We start from the raw sequence: 12,106 nt of genomic DNA, 5'->3' as shown, positions 1-12,106 counted from the left end.
ATTCTTGTGGTTTCTTTGTGTTAGCGAATGTAAAATAGAGCGCTGTTAGTTAAAACCACAAATAGTTAGCGACAAATATGTGTAATTTCATAGTTTGTATCATTGTTTAAGTTTTATTTTCTAAACACTCATATTGAATTAAATTACTTCATTCCGGGACACTAATCCGTCATTTCTCGTGCTATGCCTCTAAAACAACTGAAAGGATTTTGATTAAATTTGATATTGGGTGTACTGCACACTGAAAAGTGTCAGGAGAGAGTAACTTTTTTTTTTCGCGAAAGTCTAATATAATTTGTATGTAGTAAAACCGAAACTCAAAACAGATCACCGCGCAGAGATTTGTACTTACATGAAGTTCATACACAGTGTGATCCTCTCCATCAATAATTTACCCCTCAATGCACAGATTTTGATCAAATTATTTTAGGTACGTACCTCAGTCCTTGTGAAACTACGTCAGATCAAATCAGTTACTGACATTGGTAGCTACCAGCGTCCACTAAACTGTGCCAGATGTTACAATTTGGAGAATACGCGTTGTAATATGTCCGTACGAATGGCTGTAATCTCCTGGAGAATGCTTTTGAAGCAGATGGTGTTAGGCTTTCTCGTATAGACCTTTCTCCGAAGGAAATCCAGACCCCTTAAGAAAGTTTGCGCTGGGAATGACCACTTCCAGTCCCATGTTAACAAGGACTGAGGTAGATCCTGTACTACAGGGTGGGTGGGAAGTAAGTAGGCATTGATAAATGGTTATAACCTCTATATTTCCAATGTATAGCGATTATTTAATGTCTTCTTACTTCCTACCCACCCTGTATATACCTATGACGTTTAGTCACTTTCATGCGTAAATTGTGGCTTAATTATTGAAAGACTTTTGCCTTCATCGTGACGATCACTGTATCGAACGCAGAGGAAATAAGTTTCTTTGTCCAGTGTAATAGTCTTATAATAGTACAAACACTTCATTTGTATCTGCAGTAAGTGAAAGGATAGTCAAGCACACTGAGATTATTCTCAGAACTGTTTAATTTATTGTTGAAGATTTCTGTCTTCTGGGTTCTTGCGCTGTGTAGTCTGGTCGATGTTTACCAACGTTTCAGAGGTCATACTGCCTCCGTCATCAGGGCGATGAGTATGAAGATTTCTGTCTACTGGGTTGTTGCGCCGTGTAGTCTTGTCGATGTTTACCAACGTTTCAGAGGTCATACTGCCTCCGTCATCAGGGCGATGAGTATGAAGATTTCTGTCTACTGGGTTGTTGCGCTGTGTAGTATGGTCGATGTTTACCAACGTTTCAGAGGTCATACTGTCTCCGTCATCAGGGCGATGAGTATGAAGATTTCTGTCTACTGGGTTGTTGCGCCGTGTAGTCTTGTCGATGTTTACCAACGTTTCAGAGGTCATACTGCCTCCGTCATCAGGGCGATGAGTATGAAGATTTCTGTCTTCTGGGTTGTTGCGCTGTGTAGTCTGGTCGATGTTAACCAACGTTTCAGAGGTCATACTGCCTCCATCATCAGGGCGATAAAACGCTGGTTAACATCTACCAGACTACACGGCGCAACAACTGAGAAGACAGGAATCTTCATACTTACCTATGTGAAAACCTCAAATCTTACTTAATTTATTGTTGTTTTAACTACTCTTTTTCTAAAGCAGAGGTTATGTACCCTCGAGTGGCGGGATAATTTATAAAAATAAAATAAAATGTTAAATGAAGCGATATTGGCCTATCCCATCACTTGAAGAGAATGAAGAAATCACGATGATGCCGATAGCTACCTTCGGGGGGTAGAATCGAACTCGGAAGCCCAGAAATACAAAACAGGACTGCTAATCACTCGACCATGGCGTTTGATGTTCCGCTTGAAGAAGCGTAGTTATAAAAGTACTAGTTATTCCCTTCTTGCCCTTAACACTACGCGTAGTGTGCATCATTTATGCATGAAAAGCGAGAGTTTGTATGCGGGGAGAAGCGACTGTTCATTTACCATGACACGTCACACGACGCACAGGCCTGTCGAGCAGGACCAACTCCAATAAATATGCACAGCGGGTGCAAGGGCATCCCAGAAATATGTAAAATAATAAGTTTGACATTACGATAACGAGTTACGTAATAAAGCAAGAAGTTTTAATGCCAGCTATTTTAATTTATTTTGAATATCTGAATGCCAGAAGCTGACGAATCGAGTCTCTATAGGCATTTTGTTTGTCCTAGCCAAGCTTTAAACCTAAATGTGAGCAATAATCGATATTTACATAACGTAACATAAATTTATACCTGGTACCTGCTTCCTCCACGCTTTAAAGAAGTGTATATTTATTTTATTTAGTGTTCTGTCTGAGGACAGGTCCATATGAACAGGATCCTTCCATCCTTTTCTCGGACTGGGACCTGTTCATATACGTTCTTGGCAGATGATCCAGAAGTGGTTTGCCATTGCCTTCTTCTGTGTGTGAATGGAGTAATTGTTGGGATGCCACGGAGGAAAACTCCGTGTTGCCTAGACCACGGCCTTGCCCAACACAAGTTATAAATTCGGGCACCGCCGGGAATCGAACCCGAGTCCCCAGGATTACAAGGCCAGTGCCGTGTCTTTATCTTGAGGTCCCAGTTAAGAATCTCAATGCGTCGACAATTATTCGGAGGTTTTTCATGGTTCTCCTCAGTCCCTCCATAAACGTTTTTGAACGTTACCTCAAAACAGAGTTTCCTATACATGATTTCTTCAATTATCAGGTAACAATGTACAATTCTTCTACCAACGGAAATTAATACAAACGCTTAGTGGAATTGCAGTAAATATTAATTTGAATTAATTCAATAAATTTGCTCTTTAATCTATTAAAGTCAGAGAAATTATTTATTAGCTTTATATGAAAGATTAAATACGTTCATTATTTTCCAGTTAATTCAGTTGACCTCATAGAGTTAACAGCTTAGTGCAGAAATAGATTTGGGTCTATAATAAACAAGGATTGAGGTCAATGATTTAGTCTATGTGGCTTCGTAAAGACCTTTACACTTGTTCGTGTCTCTACCTGGTATGTGAATATATCGACTGTTACAGTAAGTTTAGTGCCTAGTTGTGTTGGACCTGGTTGTATTTCGTTCCAGTTTGTTTATGAATTAATACAAAGACAGTCTTGTGTACCTTGAAAGTACGCTGCACGCATGATGAGCTCACTGTTAACTTGGGCATGAGGTAGCGAATATCGGATTTTTGTTGCTTTGATGTGAATCTGAAAAGGAACTGTATCTACTGGTGTCTTCATTCAGAACGGGTTTATTTTCAGAAATTCATATAATAATTAGTAGTGTGAACCCTGATCCTCATTCCAGGGTTTCGTCTTTATGAAAGATACCTCAACTTATAAACTCCATCAAATTAAAGTGCTATGCTTTTATAGAAACAAATCTGAGTTTTGCAAAACATTAAATTCGCTGTAATTTTCACTCAATAAAATCTAAATATTCATAATTAATTTAAATTAGTATTTAATATTTATGTTGACTGGTCTGCATTGCGGTTTCGGCAGATACAGGGTTAAAATCTCTACCCATCCGCAGATAAAATCCGTAGTTTTACTTGGGACCTTTCCAGAATATTAGGTGTATTATTTAGAGCAACTTTCTGTTACTTCATTACACATCGTTTTAATTTTATAATTCACAAGATCATACTACAATTTATGGCTACGTAAAGCAGGCAGAAATTCCGTCGTTAAATAAACCATTAATCATTCTGTCACTTACTCGAAAATGATCTTATTTTATACCTTATACTAAGCTGGCTTTGTCCATTTCACACTTCCACAACACTTTTCCTTAAGATTAATATTTCGTTGTTGTTATAATAATTGTTATTTGACATGAACATATTTTCTACTGAATGACCACTTTCCACAAGGTTTCCGCATCATTATTCTACTCGCATTGCTCTCCCTGACCCACAATGTACACTAATCCCCCATGATCATGTCACAGTAATAATCCTAGGGAAGCTGTACAAATTACAAAGTTTCAATCCTCATTTAATTTATCTGTCTTTGGTTCAGATGCTGTTCTATCAATCTGTTTCCAAATTGATATTCTAGCAATTTATTTCTAAATTCCATGTTACGTGTTTCCATGCAGACAGGAGAACGCGGTTTGAAACCATACAAAACGACTACAACTAACATTGAAATTGAAGTAGTGAAATTACTCCATGGAAAGGGGTATTTCTGGAACACACACACACAGATTTACGACGTTTCAACAGATAAAACACAGCACTGAAGTATGATCGACGTCCTATGTTTGAGATGAACTGTGACTGGCCACTATTCATGATTTAAAAAGTTATAGAAAAATAGTATGCAAATTAAGATTGCTGTCTTCGGATTCAACGCCGTGAAACCCTCAAATTCTACATAGTATGCAAGTATTTATTCAACCACGATGGTCTAGCGGTTAGAACGCTGGCCTTTTAATCTTGGGGTCTCGGGTTCGATTCCCGGCTGTGCCCGAATTTATAACTTGTGTTGGGCAAGGCCGTGGTCTAGGCAACACGGAGTTTTCCTCCGGGGGCTTCCCCGGTTTCTCCGTGGTATCCCAACAATTACTCCATTCACACACAGAAGAAGGCAATGGCAAACCACTTCTGGATCATCTGCCAAGAACGTATATGAACAGGTCCCAGTCCGAAAAAAGGATAGAAGGATCCTGTTCATATGGACCTGTCGTCAGACAGAACACTAAATAATAATAAGATGAGGTGGTCTAGCGATTAGAACGCTGGCCTTGTAATCCTGGGGTCTCGGGTTCGATTCCCGGCGGTGCCCGAATTTATAACTTGTGTTGGGCAAGGCCGTGGTCTAGGCAACACGGAGTTTTCCTCCGGGGGCTTCCCCGGTTTCTCCGTGGCATCCTATTCACACACAGAAAAAGGCAATGGCAAACCACTTCTGGATCATCTGCCAAGAACGTATATGAACAGGTCCCAGTCCGAGAAAAGGATGGAAGGATCCTGTTCATATGGACCTGTCGTCAGACAGAACACTAAATAATAATAATGCAAGTATTTAATGACAAGAGACTGTAATGTTTGGAAGGTTTTGTAAAGAGCAAGCAAGTGTATTAATTGTCTGTTTTCTCCTGTTTCAGGCACAAAGGTTTCCTGAAGGATTGTCCTAACGGTCTGCTAACAGAACAGGTGAGTAACTCTGAAGGCTACGTAGTCCACACTTCTGACTGAAATAACCATTCACGCATGGTTTCTGACGTGAAGATGACTGCCTTCTGGGGCATAGCAATATATGGTTTGGTAGATAATGACCGACGTTTCACAGGAACTTACTGTCCTCGTGTGGATGGCTCACTCAGATATGCTACTCGTGATCAGTATGGCTGAAAGCGAATGTAATGTTTTGATCCTAATTTTTTATCACATCATCGTACCCGAAACATTATTTTCACACGTGCGTGACATAATTCGTTTATAATTCACGTGCCGTCCGCTCAAACTCGACTGTCTGTCTGCAGTTCTGCATATGGACAGCTGACCTTACTTCACCACAAAAAAACACCGTTAAATATTAACTTCTCAGCATACCGACCGTCTAAAAAACACTACTGTGCCCTATATTGAAATTACATCTGGATTTAGTCTACTAACAGAACGTTCAGTTACCTTTTTCATTATCTTTTATGTTTTTTTATATATTTCGTTTATTGCATAGAACGTTAGGGTTGAAAGGTTAGCATTATTGCTTGGTATACTAAAAAGCCAGCTATGCTGATTTCGGTTTTCGAAGTTTTCTTCAGTCTCACAAGACAATTTTTTCAATATCTTAAAATAGGTCACGAGATGTTCTTCACACATATTTTCAAATATATTATTCATCATCTTAACATTCTGCGTTATATAACTAGTGCGGTTTATAAGCGTATTTAAATAAACCGAGAATCAGTCATTGATGATTTTGGTCTATTAATCTTTACACGTAAATAAATACAAAATGTCATGTGTGTCTATCCAGATGTATGTTCACTGGTATATCTGGAACACACCCGTTCATATGCATATCAATCCATGGCTCTGATTGGGCAGTCCCCTGGTCTAATCCTTCTGGCCCCATATAAATTATCCGTTACCTAAAACCGTCACTTTAGCCCTAAAGATGAGGCCTGTAAGCTCCTCTGAAATACCACACTAACAAAAGACCACCATCTTCAATTACATCGCCGAGAAAATACCAAATACGTCTTTACCTAACAATTCCCAAGAAACGTTACAGACACACGAAGTTTTCAGCGCCCGAACTTTTATCTTTAGATTCCGAGATTGCAATCGATTTTATTTCAGTAATGGATCTCGACCCGGTTGAAGCAAATATTTACCTTAGTCTTACGGTTCATGGAGCCTTTTTTACCCTATCGACGCCCTATTAACTACTGTTAGACGGTAGCTCTGAATAAAGTAACAAAATGGCAGTTGGAAGTGAATCACTGCTTGTCAAATACACTCCTCAACACAATTAAGTTGTCAGGATTTCAAATGTTCGTAAATTTTCTTGGGATTTTATCAAATTTATTAAAATGTAGGTAGTGTATAGAATAGATCTTTATTTAAACAAAAACAGGCCTCTTTGTACAACTAAAGTATTGTTACACTGAACAGTTTTGAACTAATCACAAAAACCAGAATGGAACTTTTATTTGCATCAAGTTTTTGTGACACAATTTCAAACTTTTTTGCGCTTAGTAGGAGATTGGACCCCCTTCAGCTCGAAGGACAGCTGTACTGCGTTGAGGCATGCTCCGGACAATGCTCCGGATGTCGATTTGGGGAATTTGCGCCCATTCCTCCAAAAGTGCATCCTCCAGGTCCCTCAGTGAGGTAGGTGCGTTCTGACGGTCTCTGACGCTTCTTCTCAGTACGTCCCACACATGCTCAATAGGGTTCGTGTCTGGACTGCGAGCTGGCCATAGTAAACTGGCGATGTTGTGCTCTTGGAGGTACTCCCTGACGATTCCTGCAACGTGAGGGCGGGCATTGTCATGCATTAGGAGAAAATGATGACGACGAGGTTGGTTTTGTCGTCAATCGAAATACCGGCCCACACCATTATGGAGCCACCACCAAAACTGACATTTTCCTGGACTGTGATTGGTAGAAAACGCTCTCCTGACCGTCGCCAAACTCGGACGCGTCCACTATTGTCCTGCAGCATAAATTTAGACTCGTCGGTGAAAAGGACATTGCGCCAATGACGCAGTTGCCAATGTTGATGTTCTTGGGCGCGAACCTCTTCAATCGGTGCACTCTAGCGGGACGCCTGGACCTCAGATCCACCTCTCGAAGACGGTTTCTCACTGTTTGTTCAGACACTTGCCTACCTGTAGCTCGGGAAAGGTCATTTTGCAAGGCCCGTGCAGTATCTCTGCGGTGCCTCAAGGCTTGTAGACGCAGAAGACGATCATTCCTAGCAGTTGTTGCCCTGTGGCGACCCTGTTCTCGACGTCGAATGACCGTTCCAGTGTCTTGATATCGGCGGCTTAGTCGCCATATCACGGATTGAACCACACCGAGCTGTGTTCGGCCCTCTTGCAGAAGCGTGACAGACTGTGTTGCTTCTATAGCTGTCAAATGCCCCCTTACACTTTGCCTAACTTGCATACGAGGTGCGATCGGAAAGTTCCCAGACTGTGTCAATAGAGGGCGAACCGGATGTAGTACGAGCTTCTGCCGCTAGGGGGTGCAGCCTACATTCATAGTGAATCAGTGTGACAGCCGGCATCATCGAATTAGCATTTGTTTCTTAGTTACGGGCGTTTTGGTAGTGCATTACACCGACCCTCCTGCGATTTCGGAATGGCGTGTGCATCAAATTTTGCCAAAGACTGGCCAAAACTGCTACGGAAACCTATGAAATGCTAAAGCAAGCATTTGGGGAGTCCGCAATGGGTCGTGCACAAACTTTTGTGTGGCATTCACGTTTTAAAAATGGCCGAACCTCTGTCGATGATGACGAGCGTTCTGGACGACCATCTTCGAGCACAACGCCCGAAAATGTTACGAAGATTCGGCAGGCCATTCACGAAGATCGACGTCGTACCATCAACGACTTGTGCGACATTGTTGGGATAGGCTATGGGACCTGTCAGCTGATTCTAAAGGAACAACTCCACATGCGACGCATCCTGTCTGAGGACCAGAAGCAGAATAGACCTCTCGTTTGTCAGGAGCTCAAAGATCTTGCATGAACCGACCCCAACTTCCTTTCTAAGCTCCGTGTGACTTCTTCCTCTTCCCAAAGATGAAAATTCAGCTAAAGGGAAGGAGATTTGAGACGATAGAAGAGATTCAGGCAGAATCGCAGATGGTGCTTGACAGGCTGACAAAGAAAGATTACCAGGAATACTTCCAGGCTTGGCAGCGGCGCTGGGATCGTTGTGTTCACTCCCAGGGGAACTACTTCGAGGGTGATGGATGAATTTAATACCTGAGATAAGTGTACGGGTTTTTATAGGCGCAGTCTAGAAACTTTCTGATCGCACCTCGTATTACGTTGCATAGCAACAGTATTCCTGTATCGTCAATAACAAACACAAGAACTGCTTTCCTTCATTCCTGTTTCCACTACCCTTGCTCTCGTAGGCTTCTCTCCCTGAAATAACCAACTTTAACTGATACCACCTTTCACAGTTGCACTCGTATCAGCATTGTTTACAACCCTGCAGAGTGCGCTTATTTCAGATTCAGTCCAAGAAACTTTACAACCATTTGAAAACCTGACCACTTAATTGTTTTGAGGAGTGTACTTCTGTAACTAACTTTCTATTTTATTTATCTCTGTATTTTATATCAACAACTGTGAATGTGTAAGTTACTCCATAATAGATGTAATTTTGTATAATGTCATTACTGGATCGTCAAAATCGAGAGTAAAACTGGTGCACCATAGGAAGTTGATTTAAAAATATTACCAGCTTTACAGGCTGCAACATTCCGCTTATACCAACCACTAACACAAAATAATATTTGAGACTGGAAAAGCATATTTTATAAACCGACATACAGTTTTGAGAACTACAAATTGAAGATTTTTTTTACTAAAATTAAACCTCACGAGCTATAAACATAAAAGTTATAAAATATGGTTAAAAATTTTGTCTGGAGTTTCAAATGAATATGCTGCATAATTAAGCGGATTTATTTCAGCATGCTGAAGCGATTAACATCGTCTTATAAGGCACGATTAACTCTTTGTAATTGTTGTTTAAGCTACAGTGTACTTTCTAAATGAACCTGCTACTTTCCTTGATGGGAGCAGCTGTAAGAAATAAGCTGCTTCCAGAATGTCCCTTTTTGTTCTATTCTAGATATTAGTTTCAATTAAAATAGCTCTGTAAGAATTCTTAATGTAAGTTTCAAGGTGGTACATGAGTCCATTACAAGGTTCTATTTTGATCACAGTTTTATGAGAAATAACGTAATAAAATGGCTTAAATATTTAGTCCCTTCCGGCTGGAGTAGTTTTTAGAAACATTATTGTACTTAGCCCTGCATATTTCTACCCATTGCGTGAGTATTTCGTAACAGCTATACCAAATTTAACAGAAAGTTTTGTAGTAACCAACGTTATTTCGTTGCATGCAAACCGTACAGCATAAACAGTTCACTGTGAGGTGAAATAACTCTAGAAATTATAAAATTGATTACCTGGAAAATGTACTTAAAAGGTTCTCATATTAAAGTAGCAGACAGCATGGAATATTACTGCAGAAAATTCGACAAATATTTATATATCTTTGTCAGTCTTTCATTCTGTAAAGCTTGCCATAGGACTAATCATTCGATACGTATTTTTTAGTTATTATTTAGTGTTCTGTCTGACGACAGGTCCATATGAACAGGATTCTTCCATCCTTTTCTCGGACTGGGACCTGTTCATATACGTTCTTGGCAGATGATCCAGAAGTGGTTTGCCATTGCCTTCTTCTGTGTGTGAATGGAGTAATTGTTGGGATGCCACGGAGGAAAACTCCGTGTTGCCTAGACCACGGCCTTGCCCAACACAAGTTATAAATTCGGGCACCGCCGGGAATCGAACCCGAGGCCCCCAGGATACAAGGCCATCGTTCTAACCGCTAGACCACCTCATCTTATTATTATTTAGTGTTCTGTCTGACGACAGGTCCATATGAACAGGATCCTTCCATCCTTTTCTCAGACTGGGACCTGTTCATATACGTTCTTGGCAGATGATCCAGAAGTGGTTTGCCATTGCCTTCTTCTGTGTGTGAATGGAGTAATTGTTGGGATGCCACGGAGGAAAACTCCGTGTTGCCTAGACCACGACCAACACAAGTTATAAATTCGGGCACCGCCGGGAATCGAACCCGAGGCCCCAGGATTACAAGGCCAGCTTTCTAACCGCTAGACCACCGTGGCTATTATTTTTTTTAGTATCATGGGAAAAACATTACTCTCTTTAAACCCAAAAATATTTATCTTTCCAGTGCAATCTGCATTAATTACTTTCTAAAAATTTCGTCTACGTATTGAAAGTGACAACCAAAGCAATAGGTGTTTTCTACGAGGTCCGACCTGAGTACTTAAACTTCAGCTTAACTGGGTTATATTTTCGCGATAGCGAGATCCCATGTGGTTGGGTGATCAGTGAGAAAACCGGCTAATCTCCACTTTGAAATCTTTAACAAAATAGAAGTTTTGAAAAATGTAAGATTTGTGAAGACAAAAATATTCTGAACAGCATGGTAGCAATCATTTCCTAATTTAATTTGCGTTAATTTTCCTTCAGTTTTGTGTAAATTATAAGCAGTTTCGTTACTTAAGCGTTGTTTAAGAGAAACCCGGGCGAAATGTGAGGAGGGCTTGCAGCTGGAAAACAAATTGAATCACAATTGTTGTTTATCACTGAAATGTGAAATCATGTGACCTCGTCTACTTCGAATTTCATGATTTCATGAATTGCTTTCTGTTTGTTTCAGGGATTCATCAAGATCTATAAGCAGTTTTTCCCGCAGGGCGATCCGTCCAAGTTTGCATCCCTGGTATTCAGAGTTTTCGACGAGAACAATGTGAGTACTGAAATTATGAAGCGTTGTTCCCTGGGACGAAGCAGGGGTACAATTAATATACGAGCATAATTAAGCAATATTAATAGACCTGTGTCTCGTATGGTGTAAACTGGAGATAATCCTAAGTTTGATACAAGCATACAGTAGACTCCCGATTATCTGGGGGCGGATGAACCGGGCTCTATCTGGTTTAAACGAAAACCAAAAATTAATTTAGAAAATCTGTTGTGAAAGAAAGTTTAAAAACAACGGCGTAAATACAAAAATTACTTATTATTTAACGTGTTAACATAAATAAGTTGTTGCTAAAATCTTAAGTTTACGGCAATAGAACGTTATTACTCTCCGCTGGAAAGCTCTTTTTTTTAATAGTTGGTATGTACTGTATTAAATTTTGTATAAAATCCTTTTTGTTTGTAAATATTTAAAAATGTAAGTAGTGCATGTCTGTAAATAAATTTACGTATTTGCTACACTTGGGTGTCTTCCTTTAGTTTTTGCGTATTATCCGGGGTTTCGATTATCCCTAAAGATATATTTCCCAACTAACCAGGATAATCATGAAGCTAATGTATTATGTTACAGATATATATTGATAAGAATAAATATATATTCCTTGATGTAAATTGTACGAGATGTTCAGTGGACCATTTATTTTATTTTAATCTTGTGTACGAAACAATTAAATCTGTTTCATTTTCTGCAAAAAAATTTGTTATACAATTGACAAAGCAAATTAGCACATAAAGAAACTTCCGAATCGTATAATTAACCAGTAGAGCAGATACAGATCATTATCTAGAAAAATCTCATCGTGTAAAGTAAATTTTTTCCCCGTGAGTCGCTGTTTTAGGGTTACAAATGCAGACCTGTGTTTCAAACTGACTTTTAACAGAAAGTTGCAGTTGTTCTTACGTGCAAGTTAAGTGTTAGAATCGTAAATATACGAGGTGCGATCGGAAAGTTTCAAGACTGTGTCAATAGAGGGCGAACCGGATGTAG

General features: G+C 39.8%; 1 protein-coding gene across 1 annotated transcript in view; it reads left to right on the top strand.

Annotated features, from left to right (window-relative positions):
• LOC110838229 (frequenin-2) overlaps positions 1-12,106 on the top strand; it is a 107,643-nt gene that overhangs the window by 71,134 nt on the left and 24,403 nt on the right. The window contains exons 3-4 of the mRNA XM_087340127.1: positions 5,162-5,210; positions 11,015-11,104. Of these exons, the coding sequence (XP_087196253.1) occupies positions 5,162-5,210; positions 11,015-11,104 (139 nt within the window). The remainder of the gene's footprint in view (positions 1-5,161; positions 5,211-11,014; positions 11,105-12,106) is intronic.

Source organism: Zootermopsis nevadensis, unplaced genomic scaffold, assembly GCF_977971745.1.
Source record: "Zootermopsis nevadensis isolate Lab colony 2312 unplaced genomic scaffold, Znev_1.0 Znev_ptg000003l, whole genome shotgun sequence".
In the NCBI taxonomy this organism is placed as follows: Eukaryota; Metazoa; Arthropoda; class Insecta; order Blattodea; family Termopsidae; genus Zootermopsis; species Zootermopsis nevadensis.
Note: the sequence above shows the minus strand (reverse complement) of the source record. Positions and strands in the feature narration are given on the sequence as shown.